Raw genomic sequence first — 21,546 nt, forward strand, 5'->3', positions numbered from 1 at the left:
AACTCAGGAGGGGAAAAAATGAATAAAATAAACATCTAACAGAGTGTCACTCTGAGGCGTTTTAATCATCCGTGTCCTCTATTTGACCCTCGCACCACTGGAGGTTGTAATCAAGCAGACATTCAAGTCCCAGAGAAACCACACAGCTCTGCTTTCATCCTTTAAAGATCGTCTTAAATGTGCTTTTTCTCTTATTTATGGCATTTTTGTTTTTATACTGTAAACTCAGTAAAGTCTAATAACTTGAACTTGAACTAAGGTTCATTTTTCAATTAAATTCAATTAAGAAAGTTTATTTTCCTACTTTTTAATGTGTAAAATGTCAGCGTTCTTTGGCTAAACGTGACGTGTCTGTTTGTTCAGATTCTGTCTCCTCTGGGGCGCATCAGCGAGGCCCTGAGTGACCTGACCAAAGCCATTCAGCTGCAGCCCTCGGCTCGTCTCTACAGACACAGAGGAACTCTGCTCTTCATTTCAGAGGTGTCACCCTCAAATGTTCAGAACATTGATGCTCGCGTGAACGCACCCGCTGACCCCCGTGCCTCTCCTCCCACCCAGGATTACGTAGCGGCCATGGAGGACTTCCAGCGCTCCTTAGAGCTGAAGAAGAATCAGCCCATCGCCATGCTGTATAAGGGACTCACCTTTTTCCACAGAGGCATGCTCAAGGTTGGTGCTTTTTTATTTATTTTTTTCATTTTTTTAAACACAAATACCGTATTTTCTAGACTATAAGCCGCTACTTTTTTCATAGGTTTTCAACCATGCAGCTTATACAAAGATGCAGCTATTCTGTGGATTTTTCTTCCACCGCTCGGGGCGCTCTAACCGGAATTAGAATCAAAACTAAGACAAAATAAATGCAAAGAAGAATACGCTACTTCTTCTTTAGCAGATAGAAGTAGGTAGAAGCAGATTTCAAACAGATAAACAGATAAATAAATACCGGTTATTTTCTCTTGGTTCTGTCCCGTTTTAATCAGCAAAGTTGCTGCCGTGTTAAAAGACACTGTTGGGAAAGGATCTATTTAGGTACAAACATGTACATCGTTTACAGTTCAAAATCCTTCTGTACATGTAGTTAATATCTAATCTAACAACATAAATATCTGCGGCTTGCATAACTTTTTTTTTTTTAAATAGAGCTGATGCGGCTTGTATGCAGGTGCGGCTTATAGTCCAGAAAACACGGTACCTTTATTGAAATGCATGCAGCACATAGAAACGTCACCCTCTGCATTGAACTATAGTGCGAAGGATCCTTTCAGACTGCAGGAACTGTTTCATAATCCTTCTGAAGGAACTATTGAAGGAATTTCCCCTTCTATTTTGTTTTTGCATGGATGGAAGTACAACTTGGGTCTTTTAGCTCCTGCTTCAGCAAACACTTCTGCAGCGTCTTTTCTGGCATGAGCCAACCTGCTGTTATATAAGTGTACAGTCATAGGTCCAGACAACATCGAACACACCAGTGCAACACAGCTATCAGTTCGTATAAAACTGGGAACAACAGTTCTTGTGTTTAACCTCTCAAGACTTGAAGGAAACGGAGAAGAGCAGAGTAAGCTGGCAGCCCAGGATTTGTTGAACCAACATGTCTCAGAGGAGTTAAAAGGTGTCACTTTCACTGGTCTGCCACCTGACATGACATTTCAGCACTGTATTTTAAGTGAAACTGCAGTGAGAGAAGCAGAAACCATTGGAGGTATAAACGGCTGATTTAAAAAAAAAAAGTTGATGTGATATGGAAATAGCACAAAAGTAACCTGATTTATTTACATTTCTGCTACGGTATGAATCCAACATATGTCATGTTTTTCCTAATCAACTTAATTCAATGTGATAATATACATCTTTTTTTTGCATTTCCGGACTGTTACAGATTTCGGTGAAAGTAATTATATAGAGTTGATGGGGAGAAAAAGTAATATGGTGTTATTTCAAACATTTTTATACCGTGTGTGAAAGGCTGAATGTTTGAAGAACAAAGATGGGCAGTTGAAAAAAAGAAAAAACAACAAAATTATTGAAAGTTTTAAAAAACATTATTCTTTAAAGAAAGATACGAAGGGACTTAGGTACATCTCCCTTCACTTTGCTCATCGTACCATACATTATTTGAAGGAATATCTTGTGGAGTGTGAAGTTTAAGTTAGACACCTGTGATCTTATGTCATTCATCAATGACATGATGATGATGATGATGATGATGATGGTTGAAGGATGACCTTTGTAACCTTTCTCAAGCACTACAATACCAAATTCTACTTACTGTAAACCTTTGCTGTGCAAAAATAAACCATATTTCTGTTGTCCAGAGGCAAATTCGACCACCCCACCGTGTAAAACCGCGTATTGTGCTCAGAAGAATCAATATTTCAAGGTCTATTTTTATAGAAAAGGGTGCCATGTGGTCTTAACTAAAGACTAAAAGCCTGACCCAGACTGTTTTTAGCAACAAGTGTAAAAGTCTCTGTGGCTAAGAGGAATTATTCTTGTGTGATGGTGAAATGAAAGTAGAAAAGTACATTGAGTACCGTGTTAGAGGGGTAAATGCTGCCTGATGACATCTGTTCCATGACTGAGCTTTGACTACCTGTCTGGCCTGTCTTACGGGAGAATTGTGTTGCACACTTTAAGATGGTTTTCCAGAAAGTGGCTTGGTATCCTCAGTGTGCGTGTTACGTGTAGGAACTGTGGCAGCTGTACAAAGTGGTACAGTTTCTATCTGGAGCGTGTTGCCGTCCTTTTGTAGATACCACATGATCTCAACTTTCTCTGATTTGAGGATGCTTGTCTTTCATTAAGATCCCCAGACCCTCTAACCTTCTCACTTTGTAATAACCACAAGCGTTTCACGAGCTGCTTATCTTTACTGCCCTAATCAGTTTGAACCACTGCTGGAAGCAGTCGTTGAATTTCCTGGTGCGTTTTGTTCTGTCATCCGTCTGCTTCCACCAGAGCAAAAACTGTTCCCGTCCAGGCTGGTTTGTCTATCCCGGGGGTCGGCAACCCAAAATGTTGAAAGAGCCGTATTGGACCAAAAACACAAGAAACAAATATGTCTGGAGCCGCAAAAAATAAAAAGTCTTGTATCAGCCTTAGAATGAAAGCAAATGACGAAAGTTGAAATGTCGATAAAAAAGTCGAAATGTCGATAAAAAAGTCGAAATGTCGAAATGTCGATAAAAAAGTTGAAATGTCGAGAAAAAAGTTGAAATGTCGAGAAAAAAGTCGAAATGTCGAAGAAAAAGTCAAAATTTCGAGAAAAAAGTTAAAATGTTGAGATTAATATTGAAGTACAATCTCGAGAAAAAGGTTGAAATGTTGAGAAAAAAGTTGAAATGTTGAGAAAAAAGTCAAAATTTTGAAAAAAAGTCGAAATGACGAGATTAAAAAGGAAAGGGAAAAAGGAAGAAAAAAAGAGAAAAAAGCTAAAGAGCCGCATGCGGGGTTGCTGATACCTGGTCTAACCAATTGTCACATTTAATCTGTTTGATGATGATAGTTAGTATTGAAGATGGAAGCTTCTGTGTAGCTGCTGAGGTAGCTCAAACGATTTCTAAAACGGGATTTCATGCACCATTAGCTACATTAAATGTATAGATATGTCCACTCCACGATAAGATTAAATATGTTTGGATGTTTTAGTGTTCATCCTTTCTGCTAAACTGTTGCTGCAGGGTTTCCTGGGGGAATCCCTGTAGCGCCCCTGCAGGCAGCTGACAGCTGACCACAAGCAACAACAGTATTGTTTCTTACACCAGTTGCTGCTGTTATCAGCGTTTTCTGACGCTGGAATGTGCTGCAGCGTGTCCTCTTTTAGTATCGGCGTCTTATCGCTCCAGACTGCCGCAGACACGACGCCGCTTCTGCAACCAAGAATGTGTAACTGTTTCACAATGCTGCTTTCTATTAAAGTGCTACTCTTTGACACTGATGTGAGGACAGAGTTGGGCAGGCTGCACATACAAATCCCAATTGCACAACATTTGGAAAGTTTTCTATAATGCACCAAAGTGTTTAATCTGTAGTTTAATTTGTTTAAATCTTTATTTAGGACACAGGTGATAAACGCTTCTTTCTTCTCTGTGTGGGTTCAAAAGAAGTGAAAAACCCCCCTCTTAAATGATCTTAACTCTGTTTTGCTTAGAAAAGATAAATCTAGGATGTGATGTCAGGAACAGACTCAAAATATTGAACATAATATTGAATCACTCTTTCTTTGCTGTTGTAAGTTGTGCAGTCTGTTATGAAATATGTCACCTTTAAAGGGGACCTATTATGGCATTTAATCCCTATTTTAAACAGGCCTTGAATGTCTTAAAAACAAGCTTTTGATTGTTTTTGCTAAATAAATGAGAAATTCAGCCTCTGAGCCATGTCTTTATCATCACATTCTCTAACCTCATTCTGTATGAGAGATTCTGAGTGGGCGGGGCTATGATAATGAGGCTCTGTGCTGATTGGCTTCCTGACGCGAATGACACGATACACCGCTATGAAAAAATGGCGGAAGCTCCGGCTGGCGGAGTTATGCGATGCGAGCGTCAGCGACAAAATCAATTCCATTGCTTTATTTTCTATTGGACTGTCGTAACTGGCCGCAGCGAGCTGAACATTTGTTGGACGCCCTGCTTCTATTCTCTTCCTGCTGCTCGCGTTGAAAGCCGGTTGAAAGCGCTTTAGGAAACAGTCATGGATGAGGAACGGCTGATCCAGTTATCTCTAGTTATCTCTATGATTCCTCCTCATTTCACTACAAAAACCTCAATAAAGTGGCAGCTGCTGGAGGGAGATGGACAGAGAGCGTCCGATGTCACGCAGTGCTACGCGATAGTCGGACGCTCGCATGCAGTTACACGGTTTTATAGTTGTGGGCGTGGTTTGCATTTTGGTTACGTAACGAAAATGCGCAGAGTCTGAACGGCTCGTAGAAGCCACATCAGACTAGACGGCTCATCTAGGCGGCTGTACAGACACTGCAGAATGTGGTTGCTTTCCTCCTTCTCTGAGTTGGCAGGCTGAGGGGAGACCACTTTATATATGTACGGCTCTGCAACATCCCAACAAACACTTCTGCAGCAATAATAGCATGAGCGCACCATTGCAGGGGCTGACTTTTGCACCTTTGACCAACAACAGACCAGCTGTCATGCGTCATAGTGCTGCCTGAGGGCTTAAAGGTCGAACACATGGACCAGAGGTTCTTGATACTGACCTAGAACTCACTTTGTCTTTTATTATTCCCAGTAAATACTGAAAATACAACGTTTTGTGCAGTTCTGTAAGTTCAAACACACAATTTTGAGCTCTCCTGACTTTTACGACCTGTGTACTTCTATCATCAAATGATGCATTTGCTTATATTTTCAATTATCCATTGAAAATAATTTCCTCACGACTGTAAAGTAAAGGTACAAAGTTTCACAATCTTTTGTGCCAAGAAAAAAAACTCATACGGTTCAACAGATGGCGTTATCTGTTTGTCAGCTTCAGAACGGAAATAATCTAAATTTCCGATTCATTTCTAATTGGCATTGAACAGAGGTCGGCATAAACGGTTGTAATAACTTAATGACATTACCTCTACAGTTTTCCCATCAGCCTCTAGTGTACTTTCAAATCTTAGCATGCAAACAAGCCAAGATAATGTGATTATGTGTAGACAAAATCTGGATTCATCCACTTGAGTGTCTGAACTATCTGAGTCAGAACTGTTCTGCTCTCGTGTTCCCTGTTTCAGTTTCCTGCTAATTCAAGTGTTGTTGTGAAAGTCTGCTGTTTTCCTTCAACAGGAAGCCATTGAGACATTCAAAGAGGCATTAAAGTTGAAGTCTGACTTCATAGATGCGTATAAGAGCCTCGGGCAGGCATACAGGTACCAACACTCTGCAGTCTCTTTCCTCTGACTTCACTTTGCTGCCAGTGCAGCATCTTTCTAAATCCAGTTTTAGATGCAGGATGTTGTTTTGGATCAGAGAAGCGAGAGGCTTAACCGTGGGCCTGATATGCCACACTACCAATGCCACTTTTGCCCTCTTTTTTTTCAGAGAGTTGGGTGATTTTGAGTCGGCGATGGAGAGCTTTCAGAAAGCTCTTATGTTGAACCAAAACCACATCCAGTCTCTTCAGCTCCGAGGCATGATGCTGTACCACCACGGCTCGCTGCAGGAGGCCCTCGGCAACTTCAAGGTAGAGAAGTCCATAATGAAGTAAAACAGCTAGTTTTTCCACGGACCGGTGTTGCTTACATAATCCAGTTACATGAAAGGAACTGGCGTTCTCCTTGTCTTCCAGAGGTGTCTGCAGCTGGAGCCCTACAACGAGGTGTGTCAGTACATGAAGGGGCTGAGTCACGTGGCCATGGGGCAGTTCTACGAGGGCATCAAAGCTCAAACTAAAGTTATGCTGAACGACCCGATGCTGGGACAGAAGGCCAGCCCCGAATACCTCAAAGTGAAATACCTCAGAGGTCAGTCACAGAAGCAGACACCCAACACTGATTAAGATAGTTAAAGGGAAAGTTCGGTTTTTTACAACCTGGACCTTATTTCTGGCATTTTTTATGGTCGTATACTCACCCAGGCAAGTTTGGTGTCATTTGGAGTCCTTCGGAAGATATTAGGGGGTTTTTTGCGAGCCACTTCTCCATATAATGGTAGTGAACGGGGGACAGAGGGACACAGACGATGCAGCGTCTAAATAACACATGATTGCCGCGAAACTCTTCATTTCTTTTATGAATCACTAGATCTGCTTCTGTGCATCTTCCAGGACCTGTTGTCTACATCCGGGGCTGTGTGTGTAACAAATAAATCCGTTTGTAAACAAGACCTCTGAACTCATGACGTCATCTCTGTGCGCGCATCGCAGACACAGCTCTGTGTACAGCTGGAGTTTGCTACTGTTAGTTTACTGATAGTTATTTGAAACATGTCTGAATATTTGTCAAATTCTGAGGTTGTGGACGACGACTTTGAATATGATGGAGGTCCTTACCGTTTTGAGCCAGAGTATACGGCTGAAGAGCTCACTGAACGGAGGACAGAGTGCGCGCACAGAGATGACGTCATGAGTTCAGAGGTCTTGTTTACAAACTGATTTATTTGTTACACACACAGCCCCGGATGTAGACAACAGGTCCTGGAAGCAGATCTAGTGATTCATAAAAGAAACCCACAGACAAATGTGGTTTTAGGTGATGGAGGAAGTCTGATCAACGTTAGCTTTCCTTATCAGCTTACTACCCAACAGGTCGAACAAACCCGTCGAGCTTGTTTCAGCAACCTGTAGGACGAGTAGCATGTTTGGTGTGGTTAGTCAGTGGATGACTGGAGGCCTTAAGGCTTCCACAGGTGTCAAACTGAATCCACGGAGGGCCGGTGTCCTGCATGTTTTAGATGTTTCACTGCTTTAACACACCTGATTCTAATTATTCATCATCACCAGCTTGTCATCAAAGTCTGGATAGTTCTGTTGATGACACAGCTCCTTGTATCACGGTGTGCTAAAAAAGGGACACATCTAAAACATGCAGGACACCGGCCCTTGAGGACTGGAGTCCGACACCCCAAAATGTGGCAGATTTTTAAATGATTCCTGTCGAACAAATGAATACGTTTCATGAAAGAGATTTTTGATGGAATAAGGGGAAAAAATATTGCAGCTTTCAAAGTGATGAAATGGTTTTCTTGAGCTGCTATGCTTTATTTTTTTATTTAAAATGTTACGTAAAGTGGACTCTTTTTAGCACTAACTACAGTTGCCTTATATTAAGTGTAAAACCCATCTGAATTTTCTCTCCAGAGTACTCCCGGTACATGCACTCTCATCTGGATATCCCAGTGGCCGAGTACAACGTGGACCAGGACCTCCCGGGAAACTTTAAGAATCACTGGGCCAAGAACCTGCCGTTTCTAATAGAAGACTATGAAGAACAACCGGGCCTGCAGCCACATATTAAGTACGTTTATTAGCTTTTTTTCTACTACTTTAATTGTTTATCCTTCACTCTTGCTGGCAGCTGCTCAATATGTTATGCTTCAGCAATAACAATTACACAATTAATTTTGAAGGGTAATGACAATATTGTCCACGTGTGTAGTTAATAGCGACCTACTAATGATTATTGTTTAGACGTCAACAGCTGCAGTCGATCCTCTATCAGCATAATGTGTTATACAGTGGACGGGCCGCATGAATGGGAAGCAGAAAAGCTCAGTCCTGCACCAGTGTGTTAGTGAAAATGACATGCGGAAATCCACCGAGTGATAAGGTCTTTGTTATTAGAAGCGATGCACTGTACGAAGGTGCAGGACATAGCCTCCAGTTCAGCTGTGACATATGAGCTTCAAATTCAGTCTCTGCGCTCACTAACGGGATGCAAATGTGCAACAAAGGAGCTGCAGTCCCACTTTGAATAGTGTGCACTTCAAACACTGGCTATATTTATGCCACTTTAACCATATTAAACTCTTCTTGTCGGTCCGTCTGCAACAAGATTTTCTGAAATAAAAAGAAAAGGAGCCGACACCAGAAACACGAACATCTTGAAATCACAGCCACTTTAGGAGTGTGAAGGGAACGTTGTGTGTGCACTTGTCGCAGGATGACATCTGCAGTATGGATTCCTGTTTGTGAATGCTGTCCTGTGCTGCTCCAGACCGTCATCTGTAGTTCAGTGTCGTGTTATCACACGATGCATGATTGCATCTGGTTATCAGTGCCTTCTTAAAGGGGACCTATTATGGCATCTAATACCTATTTTAAACAGGCCTTGAATGTCTTAAAAACATGCTTTTGATTTTTTTTTTTGCTAAATAAATCAGAAATTCAGCCTCTGAGCCATGTCTTTATCTTCCCAGTCTCTAACGTCATTATCTATGCAGGATTCTGAGTGGGCGGGGCTATGATAATGAAGCTCTGTGCTGATTGGCTGCCTGAATGACGCGTAGAAAATGGCGGAAGCTCCGGCCGGCGGAGTTGTTGTTCCGGCCAGAGTTAGTTGTGGGCGTGGTTTCACGCATCGCTCCCATTGTTACTTAACGAAAAGAAGCAGAATCTGAACGGCTCGTAGAAGCCACATCACACTGGACGGCTCATCCGGGCGGCTGTACAGACACTGCAGAATTTGGTTGCTTTCCTCCTTCTCTGAGTTGGCAGGCTGAGGGGAGACCACTTTATATATGTTAAAGCAAGAAAAAATGTGTTTTTTATAATAGGTCCCCTTTTAAATTATGTGAATTTCAGAAATCTCTTTTCATTCTTTGTCTAAGACAAAATGGAAAAAAACTGCAGTATTCTGTTTGGAAATGCTTTAATATGATTTTCTGTTAATATAAAATGACATCCATTTAACATTAGTACAATCAGGATCAATCTCCTCTTAACTTTGTGTTTGTGGTTGAATCTGCACATCTGTCATATCGTAAGACCATCAGACAGATGTTTTATCCCTTTTTTTTTTCAGCAAACAGAAACTTTTTCCTTTTTTGCACGCTTCATGACATCTTGGTGCAAGTTAATCCTTCCCGTGTTTGTGACCTGCAGAGACGTGCTGCCGCAGAACTTTGATAGTTACAGTCCTGAGGTCCAGAAGATAATCTGCAGCGCAGACCATTTGGGAGCGCTGATGCAGTACGACACTCCTGGATTTTTACCCAACAAGAGAATACACAGAGGTACTGCTGATAAATGCTGCAATCGTTTCAGATCATTTCAGTGTTAAAAAAAGATGCCAAATTTATTTTTTCTGTGTTTCTACAGCCATGGGTTTAGCAACACTGGAGGTTATGCAGGCCATGCATCGAACATGGAGCAATTCCAAGGTGCGAGTAAATGGAAAGACGCGGCAAATGCAGTGGAGAGACATGTTCGACATAGCTGTCAAATGGAGAAGGTGAGGGCTAGGCCACAAATGGTGAAAGATAATGGTTCAAATTTGATGCATGCATTTATTAATTTGCTTGCTTTCATCTATAGGATACATTTTTTTTTGTCAATGTCTCTTATTATAATTTAGGCTTTCTGCTTTTCTTACAAATTTTGCTTGGCAACATAAAATTGACCAAAATGGGTAAAAATGTATTTCTAAAATAAATAAATCAAGCACAGTTCAGGAGAAATTATGAAATCCTAATTATCTTAACAAATCACCCTAAAACCCAGAGAGTGAAGGAAATGAGAGTAATTGCAGAACATAGGAGCCTGCAGTTCCTCATAAAGAGACGGTCTTGCATAACATAACGTTTATGAAGAAACTAATATTCAGCTATTTAGTTGGGTTTCTTTTTTCTTCGTCTCTGGTTTCTACTGCGAGGGCCCCAGAAGAGTTCAATTACAGCACATAGAACTGAGAAACATGTCAGTTTGTGACAAAAGGGACATAATTATCTGAGGTACTAATGGAGGTTACCACGGAGATCCAGTACGGCAGCTCTCTAGACAACACCGTCTTCACAGCTCTGTTCAGAGCAGCTGGTTTTTGCAGGTGCAGACAATCACTTGACTCAAAAACTTCCCTGCATTAGGTCCTCGCCTCCCCTTTTAGTTTAGGTCCACTTCCCAGCGTTCGGCGGCAAATGGCAACTTGGAAGTTTTAACTTTCAACTGGAGGAAAAACACAACCCTAAAAGATTGTACAGTTGCAGCAAAACTTGAGGTTGCAGGTGGTAATCTCATGTTAAGATGCAGATGGGGAGGCAGGATTATTTCACTGTCTGACTTAACCATCATCTGCAATTTCAAACTGCTCACTAGATGAGAAATTAACTTTATCAATATAATAAAAATAAACAAAACATAAGTAATTAGTACAAGAGGACATCATGAAGTTGTTTGCCTTTATTTTCAGTCCCAAACAAAGAGACGGAGTTGTGCCTTTTCAGAGCTTTCTAGTTAGTTACTTCAAACACACAATTATATGTTTTGGTATAAATTTCATGATAATATGATCACTTTAAATCCATAGTCTATTATATTTCAGCCACTTTGGTTTCTGGGTTTGTTTGCAGTTAAATGAAACAAGCAAAATTGCAAACAAAGCAGACTAACCTTTTCTTCTCTGCTTCTGATCAAATTAGATACATTCTATCAAACAGTATTTTCTGTCCGATTACCGTGTAAGAGACTGAACGGCCTTCTCCTGCTCTCCTAGGATCGCAGATCCGGACCAGCCGATTCTGTGGTTGGACCAGATGCCAGCCAGGAGCCTCAGTCGAGGCTTCAACAACCACATCAATCTCATCAGGTAACAAGCCTCAGCGGGGGTTTCCTCAAGACCTCGCTCGCTTTTCTCCACGTTACCAGACGTTTCTCACAGTTCTTGTAACTCCATAGCCTTGTTTTTGCTGACCTTATTGAGAGCATTGTTGAAATCTGGGCTTCTTTCTCTCTTCCTTTCTTTCAGGGGGCAGATAATCAACATCAGATACCTGGCCTACTTTGACAACATCCTCGACTTTATCAAAGACAGAATATTAGTGTACCATGGGTAAATTACAGCAACGTTTTGTTTGCACAGCAGGATTCTCTTAGTTCCTTTTTTTATCTAATAGTCTGCATTCACTGGAAATGTGGTGAAATCTGTTCCCTCTTATAAGTAGTCATGTCTGCATATTTATGAATAGCATCAACATATTAGCTTCACTAATTTGACTGCAGTTTCTTATCCTGTCAGTCTATAGATTTTGCATTTGTTTATACATATTTGATTTTCTATTTTCACTTTTATGTCTGCTTCATCATTTTACCAACCGTCTCAGGGCCTTCAACCCTAGAGGGCTCCTTGAGGTCCGCCAGGCTCTTGAAAATGTGAATAAAGTAGAAGATCTGCTTCCTATAATGAAGGTAAGGGGGAAATAAGAGAACTGCATACTGAAATGGAGAGATCAGGAATGATCGATCTTTCTGACTTAGTCGGTTGTCTTCTCGCCGTTGGGCAGCTAAATACCAGGATGATGGGTTGTTTGTGTGTTTCTGAAGCAGTTCAACAGTAAAACTAGAGATGGCTTCACTGTCAACTCCAAGGTGCCGAGCATGAAGGATCCTACGAAAGAATACGATGGTTTTACCATCACCATCACTGGAGACAGGTAATGTCTCATTATATATTTGTTTTGGTATGTTTATGCGGTTAAACTTTGATAAACATCAGTATCAAACTTCCTCAGTTGTTCTGATAAAACACCAAATGAGATTATATTTAGCTGCTTTGCAGACATCTGATCGATACTTGTGCGAGCAGTGCCACACTTACACATCTAGACAGCTCAGAGATAAGGAAAAGGGGACTTGGATGCTTTGTCATCATTAAAATACAGATGTACTCCAGATTTAGGGCTGCACAGTAGATTTTCTTAGGCAAGTTTATTTCTACAGCACAATTCAACAACAAGGTGATTCAAAGTGCTTCAGCTGAGTGTTTCAGCTGATCTGAGGCTTTCTGGGAGTTTATTAGAGACATGTGGAGAATGGATGCTAAACACAACTTCTCCATGTCTGGTTCTGATTCAGGGAACTGATTAAAAAAAAAAACGGATCTAGATGACCTGATGGGTCTGGAGGGTTCATACTAATGTATTTTGGTCCTGGGCAGAGGTGTCAAAAGTATTCACATTCATTACTCAGGTAGAAGTATAGATACTAGAGTTTAAAAATACTCCTGTAGAAGTTGAAGTATCAACTCAAGTTTTTTACTCAAGTAAAAGTATAAAAGTACTGGTTTCAAAACTACTTAAAGTATAAAAGTAAAAGTAATGTAAGGGGGAAAAAGCCATTAAGGACAAAAGCCATTGAAAATGAATGCATCTTAGTATAATGCAAATATATTAAAGAACCATATGTGTACTATTGAGCATTAACATGTGTTTCAGAGAGCAGGAGATATGATGACTAGTTGCCTATAAGTATTGTAATGGTGCAAAAAGTCAAACTTCAGAGGCATGTTATCATTTATCCTAACATTTATTGGAATGTACATCCAAGTTTAGTTGCAGGAATCTGAGGGAACGGATGTAAGAACAAAACTGGACAAGAACATCTGAAACAACCACAACCAAATTCACTCTATCCTGATGGAGCAATTTAACTGGATAGTTTTTGTTTAAAGGCCGAAAAGAAATAGAGTAACAAGGCTGTTTTTAAAATGTAAGGAGTTAAAAGTACAGATAATTGTGTGAAAATGTAAGGAGTAAAACTAAAAAGTCGTCTGAAAAATAATTACTCCAGTGAATAGATAGACAGATAAAAATTTCTACTTAAGTAAGGTAATGAAGTATTTGTACTTCGTTACTTGACACCTCTTTGAAGTCTGTCCTCTGATGGACGGGCAGCCAGTGTAGAGACCTCAGAGCTGGACTGATGTGTCCACTTCTTTGGTCTTGGTGAGGACTGGAGCAGCAGAGTTCTGACTGAGCTGCAGTTGTTGTATAATCAAGCTACTAAAGATAAAAGCATGGACTAGTTTATCCACGTCCTGCGGAGACATCAGACCTGTTATCCTGTAAGATATTTTTAAGGTGATAGTAGGCTGACTTTGTAGTGGAATAAATAAATCTAGGTAGGTCTGTGCTGTATTTGGTCGTTTTAAACCTCATTATTAGGGTAAGTTAGGGTAGACTTTGGCTAGGTGTTTGCCCACGGCTGTGTGAGGTTTCTTCCCTTCACGTGCTTGCGCTCTGTGTGTGTCAGGGTGGGAAACATGCTGTTCTCTGTGGAGGTCCAGACGACAGAGGAGCGGACTCAGCAGTACCAGTCAGAGATCGAGTCCATCTACAAAGACCTCACAGCTAAAGGAAAGGCGTTAATGCTGTCCACTGAGCTCGGGGTAAGATTTACCGCGTCTAAAAAAAAAACTAAAAAAAAATCAATTTTTGTTTCTAATATCCAACACCATCTGTTTTCAATTAAGTGATGCATTTCTTAGTTATGTGAACTGAGTAACTGCTCAGAGAGAAAATGTGAACGAGCAAAACAACAATAAAAAGCCATAGCGCCTTTTATTTAAGAACTGTGCCAGAAGCACGGAAATAAAGATTAATATTAGTTTAAAACATAAACTTGAAAACTGTCTGTAGAGCCCACCTTTTAGAGCGTAAATAGACTGTGTTGTGGTATTTTACTACACGTCACTTGCCCTCGCTCCTGCCATCTCTTCATCGCTCTGATCACAATCGCAGATGTATATTTATATATCATAGTGAAAAATAAAATGAGAGCAGCAAATAGTTTAAATGTTCATAGCAGATTCCTCATCTCTCCTGTCGTTTCCCTCCAGGAACATCACATATTTCAGTTTTCCAGCCTGAAAACTGGGGAGATGCATAAATGAATTTATTTTAAAATAAGTGTCACAGTTTCACAAATAGTCCACTTATCTTGGTTCTGCACATTTTGTGTATTAGCTTTTTTTTGGTGTAGTCGGGCTGTAGAGTCATATTAACAAGGAAATGGAAAGACATTTTTGTCCTGGCTGCCAGCCTGAAGCTCTTTTTTTCTTTCTTTGATGATCACTTCTTTGTTACACAGTCAATTCAGATGAACTAACAAAAAGCCTCTCTAATGTGAACGGATAAACGGAGCGTTGACGTTCCTCTGACACGGATACCTGGAACAACGTGGGCAGAGCCTGTTGTGTTTGACTTTTTGTTCCCTTTTTAAAATCTGCAGCTGTCTCCGCTTTCACAGCTGTAGCAGAAGAGAAGGCCGTAGAATGAAGGTCACTTCTGCAGAGAACCTGTCCTCAGGCCAGCGGATGAATCTGCAGCTGATGATCTTTCTTCTTTCAGGACGCGGATGCAGTGTGCAACCTGATCCTGTCGCTGGTTTATTACTTCTGTAACCTCATGCCTCTCTCCAAAGGATCCAGGTAATGTCAGCTAAAACATGTTAAATATTGTTACAGTTTCATTATGAGGGAAACTGTAGGGAAGTTGTTCTGCTGAGACAGCTTCTATTATTGTGTAATTATCATTAAAGATTGCATTTTGAAGAAGGTTCAAAAGCTTAGTGGACATCCAGTCCTTGATGTCCCTAAGACATGCCTGAAGTTTAGCTAACGGTTCTGTTTCATCCGGCTTCATAGACAAATAGAGCTGCGTATCATCAGCATAGCAATGAAAGTGTATGCCGGGATTCTGGATTATACTTCCCAATGGCTGCATGTATAAACTGAACAAGATTGGCCCTAGCACTGAACCCTGCAGAACACCATAACAGACCTTCGACTGTTCTGAAGAAACCTCATGTACATGAACAAACTGGAACCTGTCAGATAGGTATGATTTAAACCAACGTAGAGCTGTTCCTTTAATCCCAACAACAGGCTCTAACCTAGAGTGTCAAAAGCAGGTCCAGTAGAACGAGTATGGAAACTAATCCCTTATCTGAGGCCATAAGAAGGTCATTCATGACTCAAACCAGTGCTGCCTCTGTGCTATGATGCATTCTGAACCCTGATTGAAAGACTTCAAACAGATCATTTCTATACACATGGTCACATAACAGGCCTTTTCCATAATTGATTTAGCTCTATTGACGACTCGGTCAGCTCAGGGAGGTCTACAGGATCAAAACAGTCTATAGTCAAGTCAGAGCATAAGGAAGTCACTAAAGCTGAAGAAATGCCCACAACTGCTGTCGGGTGGGCCTGGTTGATTTCTTCTCAAATTTTGAGGATTTTACTGTTAAATAAGCTCATAAAGTCTTCACTACTGAGAGCTGCAGGAATGCACGGCTCAACAGAGTTGAGCCAGATTTACTGACTTCCACCGATAATTGAGTGTCTCAGGGATCTCCATATCCTTACAGAGATCTGAGCATGCAGGCCAGCTGCTCGTGTGTGTTTTTTTTTTTTTGTTGTTGTTGCTTTTTTTGCCATCGTACTGAACTTTCACGTCTGAGGTGAGCATCATGGAGACTGGAAAGCAATCAGCGAACAGAAACCTTAGTTGACCGTTATCATGATGACCTCATATCAGCGATAACAGACCTTCTGCATCGCTGCAGTCGCAGACTTTACATTAAGATTAGTTTATACAGTTTTACAGTGGTGTTTTACAGTGAAGGTATTATTAAAATATTAAAAATGTGCTTCTTTACTTTTAATCTCTGTAATTTAATGCCATTAAGAGTCTAGGAGTCACGGAAAAGCCCAATGTGAGCCGAGTTTCTTTGGTGATGTGTTTTTCAGAGCTTCTCTCTGAATCAGAGTGAACAAAAATAATCAAAAAAAAATCTATTTCTGATTTCAAGTTAAAAATTGTTTTTACTTTTGACCTCAATTCAGTTAACAGGAAAAATAAATATAAAAAAACTTTTTCTTTATTTCAAAAATGTCCTGTAGCAAAGTAGTAATTTAAGAGAAAAAGAATCAGGACATTAGGTCATCTGAATAAATCTCTCAAAAATAATAACAACAATTAACTTCAACATAAAACAGCGATTTAGTGAATTACTGAAATGTTTATTGCTATAAACAGTGTTTGGTAGAGTTGCAGCAACTCGTGCAGTAGATCCTCTGTTGCAGAGCGCTTGGGTGAAATTAACTTTGTTGTAAACTCTGCTGCCGACTGATCAGTTGATTTCTGTTTATTTCTGTTTATTGAATGCTTCTCACAGTCTCGCTACAGTTCCTCAATGCAGCTGTTGCTGCACTTTGTGAGTGTTTTAATGCTTCAATTAGCCTCAAACTGTGTGCTTAATGCCTTTTATCAAGTTAAAGAGACTGTCCGAGCAGTTGTATTTTAGTAGCATAACGACAGAGAGGTTGGTGGGGTGAAAACACACCTGCAGCAGTTCAGTAGTACACACACCCGCCCATAGATGTCAAAAGTATTCACATTCATTACTCAGGTAGAAGTATAGATACTAGAGTTTAAAAATACTCCTGTAGAAGTTGAAGTATCAACTCAAGTTTTTTACTCAAGTAAAAGTATAAAAGTACTGGTTTCAAAACTACTTAAAGTATAAAAGTAAAAGTAATGTAAGGGGGAAAAAAGCCATCAAGGACAAAAGCCATTGAAAATGAATGCATCTTAGTATAATGCAAATATATTAAATAACCATATACGTGTACTATTGAGCATTAACATGTGTTTCAGAGAGCAGCAGATATGATGACTAGTTGCCTATAAGTATTGTAATGGTGCAAAAAGTCAAACTTCAGAGGCATGTTATCATTTATCTTAACCTTTATTGGAATGTACATCCAAGTTTAGTTGCAGGAATCTGAGGGAACGGATGTAAGAACAAAACTGGACAAGAACATCTGAAACAACCACAACCAAATTCACTCTATCCGGATGGAGCAATTTAACTGGATAGTTTTTTTTAAATGCCGAAATGAAATAGAGTAACGAGGCTGTTTTTAAAATGTAAGGAGTAAAAAGTACTGATAATTGCGTGAAAATGTAAGGAGTAAAAGTAAAAAGTTGTCTGAAAAATAATTACTCCAGTGAAGTATAGATAACCAAAATTTCTACTTAAGTAAGGTAACGAAGTATTTGTACTTTGTTACTTGACACCTCTGCACCTGCCCCAGCGCGGGTGTAAAGCTGACACTACGGATGACAACCAACAAGCATGTTTCAAACCCTCCTTATGTGAGAGTAGTGTGTGAGGTTGTGCTTCTGCTGTCGGCAGCGTGGTGGCCTACTCCGTGGTGATGGGGGCGCTGATGGCCAGCGGAAAAGAGGTCATCGGTAGGATCCCTAAAGGAAAGGTAAGCACATGCTAACATGGTTCATGTCAGTTTTTTCAAAGTTGATACTTGTCTGTAAGTTTAGGAATATGATCAGCAGAGCACGGCTCAAGTAAGACTGGTAGCTGCATGATGTGGTTTTAAATTATTTCACATTAGGCTGTAGATGACAGTGACCCAAGTACGTCCTGGAAGAATTCAGAAAGGAAGCTGTGGCAGGGTGCGTGCCACGGGGGGCCCGACCGAAGGACGGAGAGACAGAGTTTCGTGCAGATCCTTTTTTATTTCTCACACCCACATGCAGTGCACAAGCATCACACCAGACAGCTCCTCCGACCATCGCTGCTGTCCGGCTCCGCCTTATAAGGCAGGCAGGTGGAGAGAACCAGCCACTCAGGTGGATGGGACACAGGTGCGTGTCCCATCCACCTCTCCAACCTGCCACAGAAGCCATCACTGACTGCGTTTACATGCACTCAATAACCCTTTTAAAACCCGAATATTGGCAATAACCCGAATTTGCACGGCCATGTAAACACCAATAACCCCTTTTGAATAACCCGAATTTGCTCATATTCCGGTTTTTAAAAACCCAAATATGACCCCTTGGGTTACTCCTTTTAAAACCCGAATATTGGGTCATGTAAACGCCAAACGGAATATCCCGATCAAACGGAACATGAATTTGTTTTCTGCACATGCTCTGTTCACAAGGAATCCTGGTGTTTTGAGTCCAGGAAGTTCTTATAAACATGAAGAAACGCAAGACCAGGAGGAGACTAATCACTTCATAAATGTAATGAAGGATATGAACATTTCTGCATTTGTAGACGGTAGAAAGTACCGGAATAGCCAGATTTACAAGAAGGTGAGCGAAAAGTTGCGTGAAGCAGCATTTGTTTTGAATTTGGATACAGAAAGAAGAAGCAGAAATGACGGTAATTGCGTCATGATGTTCTCCACGCGTCGCTGGTTTGATCCAGATATCCCGAATGATTAATTACCATGTATACAGGGATAACCCTGTTAACTCACGCATGTAAACAGAATATTCCAAATGTTTCAGTAACTGGAATATTAGCAATAACCCGACTTTTGACTGCATGTAAACGTAGTCACTATCTCCCTGAACCTCAACTTTTGTTGATTAAAATCTTTATGATTTTTTTAATTTTTTTGGCACAAGTGGGAAAGTAGGTAGACAGGAAACGGGTAGAGAGGGGGGAGACATGCGATAAAGAGCGACAGGCCTGGACCTGAGCCTGCGCCGCCCGCACCAGGACTGCAGCCTCTGTTCAACCCGCTCAACCCACACAGCCCATATAAAACCTGTAAAGGCAAATAATCCTCAGGTGTTATGGCTGACTGTGGATACTGCAGTTCATCTGATTACCGTCAGGCCTGAACATATTTAGACGAGGACACAATTTCTGCACTTTCTGTACTTTCACATCTGCAGTCAACTGCCGTTTGGTCAGAGGGTAGAGGAGCCAAAAATTGTACTCAAGTAAAAGTACTGTTACTTCAGAATAATATGACTCAAGTAGAAGTAAAAACTACTCACTCACTCACTCATCTTCTTCCGCTTGTCCGTTCCCGGGTCGTGGGGGCAGCAGCCTCAGCAAGTAAAAACTAGTCATCCAAATAATTACGTGAGTAAAAGTAAAAAAGTACTTGAAAAAAGTACTGAGTAACTGTTGAGTAACGTCTGATTTATTTTTTTAACACAACTATTCAAACAGACAAAAGTACAAAATAATCATCTTCAGGCAAATTAAATCAATAAAATAATAAAATAAATTAAAATCAATAAAAAATAAAAAAGCTTAAATTGAAATAATCTTAAAGTAAATTCAAGTACTTTAATAAATAATAAAATAAATAAACCCGAAAAAAAAAAAAAATTAAGCTCAAGTAGCACAAAATTTCAAGCCTTTGTACTTTTCTTTTTTATCCAGGCAGAACTAGAACAAGCCCATTAACTCATATAAACTCTGTGTGTGTTTGAGTCTTTGTGTATGTGACAAAACATGCAAAAACAAACATTTTTCCGAAAGAATCACCCAGTGATGTCATGAGATTGACGCGTACGCGGATAAAAGGGAAGTAAAAGAAAAGTAACGAGATCAATGTAGCCTAATGTATTGGAGTAAGAGTAACAGTTTCTTCTTCACAAATTTACTCAAGTACAAGTAAAAAGCATAGTGATTCAAAACTATTCCTAAAAGTACAAATTTTCCCAAAACGTACTCAAGTAAATGTAACGGAGTAAATGTAACTCGTTACTACCCACTTCTGCGTTTGGTGTTACCGTTTGGTGGCCAGTGCTATGAACATGCACCATGCAGTCATGGGAGTTCTTCATGCAACTTAGCAGGTCTTTATTAAACTGCAAAATAATTCAACAAATCCCTTCCAAAGATAAGAAACCCCAGTGAGCTCTGCAGCTGAACCAGGGGCTGAAAGGCAAGTGTGCAGGAGGTTCAGGGGATAACAGATCTTTGTTATGGAAACCCCTCCCAAAGTCAGTTAAATGATTCATGTCCCGCTTAATGAATGATCAGCCGTAATTCTGACCTCCTCATTCTGCTGTCAAGTCCAAAGTAAGCTGTGTACAACATTCATCTGAAAGATGTCTTTAAAACAGAACACTGTCAAATATATCTGTCTGTAAGAAAAAGGAAAAAGAAATGAATATAAACAAACAGCTAAATAAAGAAACGATAAAGAACATAAATCAGTTTGTGTATGAATTCCAGCCCGGTCTTCATTAATGGACGTAAACATTCCCAGAGTGTATTTTCTGAGGAAGTCTTAAAGAACAGTAGCAGCGTTGGGCTGAAACTCCTACCGGGTTTGTGTTCCCAGACAGATCCATTGTTGCTCAAACAAAACTGCAATAAGAGGAAATTAATCTCTGCAGAAATCTGATCCGGTGTCAGAGAGCTGAAGTATGGACGACCGGTTCAGCTCGGGCCGTTTGTCTTCCAGCCAGGAAACGTATCCACGCTCTCCAAATATGTGCATCATAATGGATGGAAAAAGGGCGTTGACAGCTCCTGCAGATGGTTTAACTTTTCTTCTAGTTTGTTTCAAGGCCCCCCCCTAAATCTTTCATATAGATGCAATTTCAGGACTTTATGAGAAAACTTGTTTCCAAATCCTTCAAAAGCCGACAGACTTGTACTCCACTTGTGATGTTTAGTAAAAGCAAACATTCAAAACAAACTCTGTAATGACCTTCCATAAGTTTGGGGAAATGTGGACTGTTTCACATTTGTTTTCATCAAGATGTCTTTAGTTTCAGTCCTGGTTCATTTGACAACACATTGATCCAATAAATATGAAAAGAATGAATCAGCTTTGGATGAAGATAAAACGCTCTCGATGCTTTTAATTAAAACCCTCTGCAGACTTATTTTCTGAGTTTGTAGAGATAAGGATGTAGACCTGGCTCGCTGGTGGGAGCATTGTGGTTTCTTGTTTTCTTGGTCTCCTCGCCAAATGTCCGTTTGTTTCTTGGGAAAATTTATGTTTCTGGCAAGTCGCCGGGCAGATATAAATAATAAGGATTCGAAATGAAATCGAACTTGCGATAACAGAAAGCTGGCTCCTAAAAAATGTTTGCTGCCTGTGAAGTGATTTCCCTCCCTGTCCCAAGCCTAAGCCTTCACTGCAGATCATCTGTCCGTAGTTCAGATGGGTTTGAAAGGAATCCTCTGAAGAAGGTTTGTGTGATTGTTTCAGCTCGTGGACTTCGAGGCCATGACTTCACCCAGCCCGGACAGCTTCAGTAAAACGGCAAAGACCTGGATGAATCTCAAAAGGTGCAGAAACTAAACATT

The 21,546-nt window shown here is 40.4% G+C and overlaps 1 protein-coding gene across 2 annotated transcripts in view; it reads left to right on the forward strand.

The window, feature by feature from the left end:
* ttc13 (tetratricopeptide repeat domain 13) overlaps window positions 1-21,546 on the forward strand; it is a 30,377-nt gene that overhangs the window by 6,557 nt on the left and 2,274 nt on the right. The window contains exons 7-22 of one of the 2 annotated variants that reach the window (XM_061707551.1): window positions 364-480; window positions 559-669; window positions 5,799-5,881; window positions 6,054-6,195; window positions 6,301-6,475; window positions 7,810-7,966; window positions 9,553-9,683; window positions 9,769-9,901; window positions 11,159-11,251; window positions 11,411-11,494; window positions 11,766-11,850; window positions 11,986-12,095; window positions 13,693-13,828; window positions 14,790-14,869; window positions 17,644-17,722; window positions 21,449-21,528. In XM_061707551.1, the coding sequence (XP_061563535.1) occupies window positions 364-480; window positions 559-669; window positions 5,799-5,881; window positions 6,054-6,195; window positions 6,301-6,475; window positions 7,810-7,966; window positions 9,553-9,683; window positions 9,769-9,901; window positions 11,159-11,251; window positions 11,411-11,494; window positions 11,766-11,850; window positions 11,986-12,095; window positions 13,693-13,828; window positions 14,790-14,869; window positions 17,644-17,722; window positions 21,449-21,528 (1,796 nt within the window). The remainder of the gene's footprint in view (window positions 1-363; window positions 481-558; window positions 670-5,798; window positions 5,882-6,053; window positions 6,196-6,300; window positions 6,476-7,809; window positions 7,967-9,552; window positions 9,684-9,768; window positions 9,902-11,158; window positions 11,252-11,410; window positions 11,495-11,765; window positions 11,851-11,985; window positions 12,096-13,692; window positions 13,829-14,789; window positions 14,870-17,643; window positions 17,723-21,448; window positions 21,529-21,546) is intronic. The other variant, XM_061707552.1, reaches the window with a different exon arrangement.

Source organism: Cololabis saira, chromosome 18 (genome assembly GCF_033807715.1).
Source record: "Cololabis saira isolate AMF1-May2022 chromosome 18, fColSai1.1, whole genome shotgun sequence".
Classification (NCBI taxonomy): Eukaryota; Metazoa; Chordata; class Actinopteri; order Beloniformes; family Belonidae; genus Cololabis; species Cololabis saira.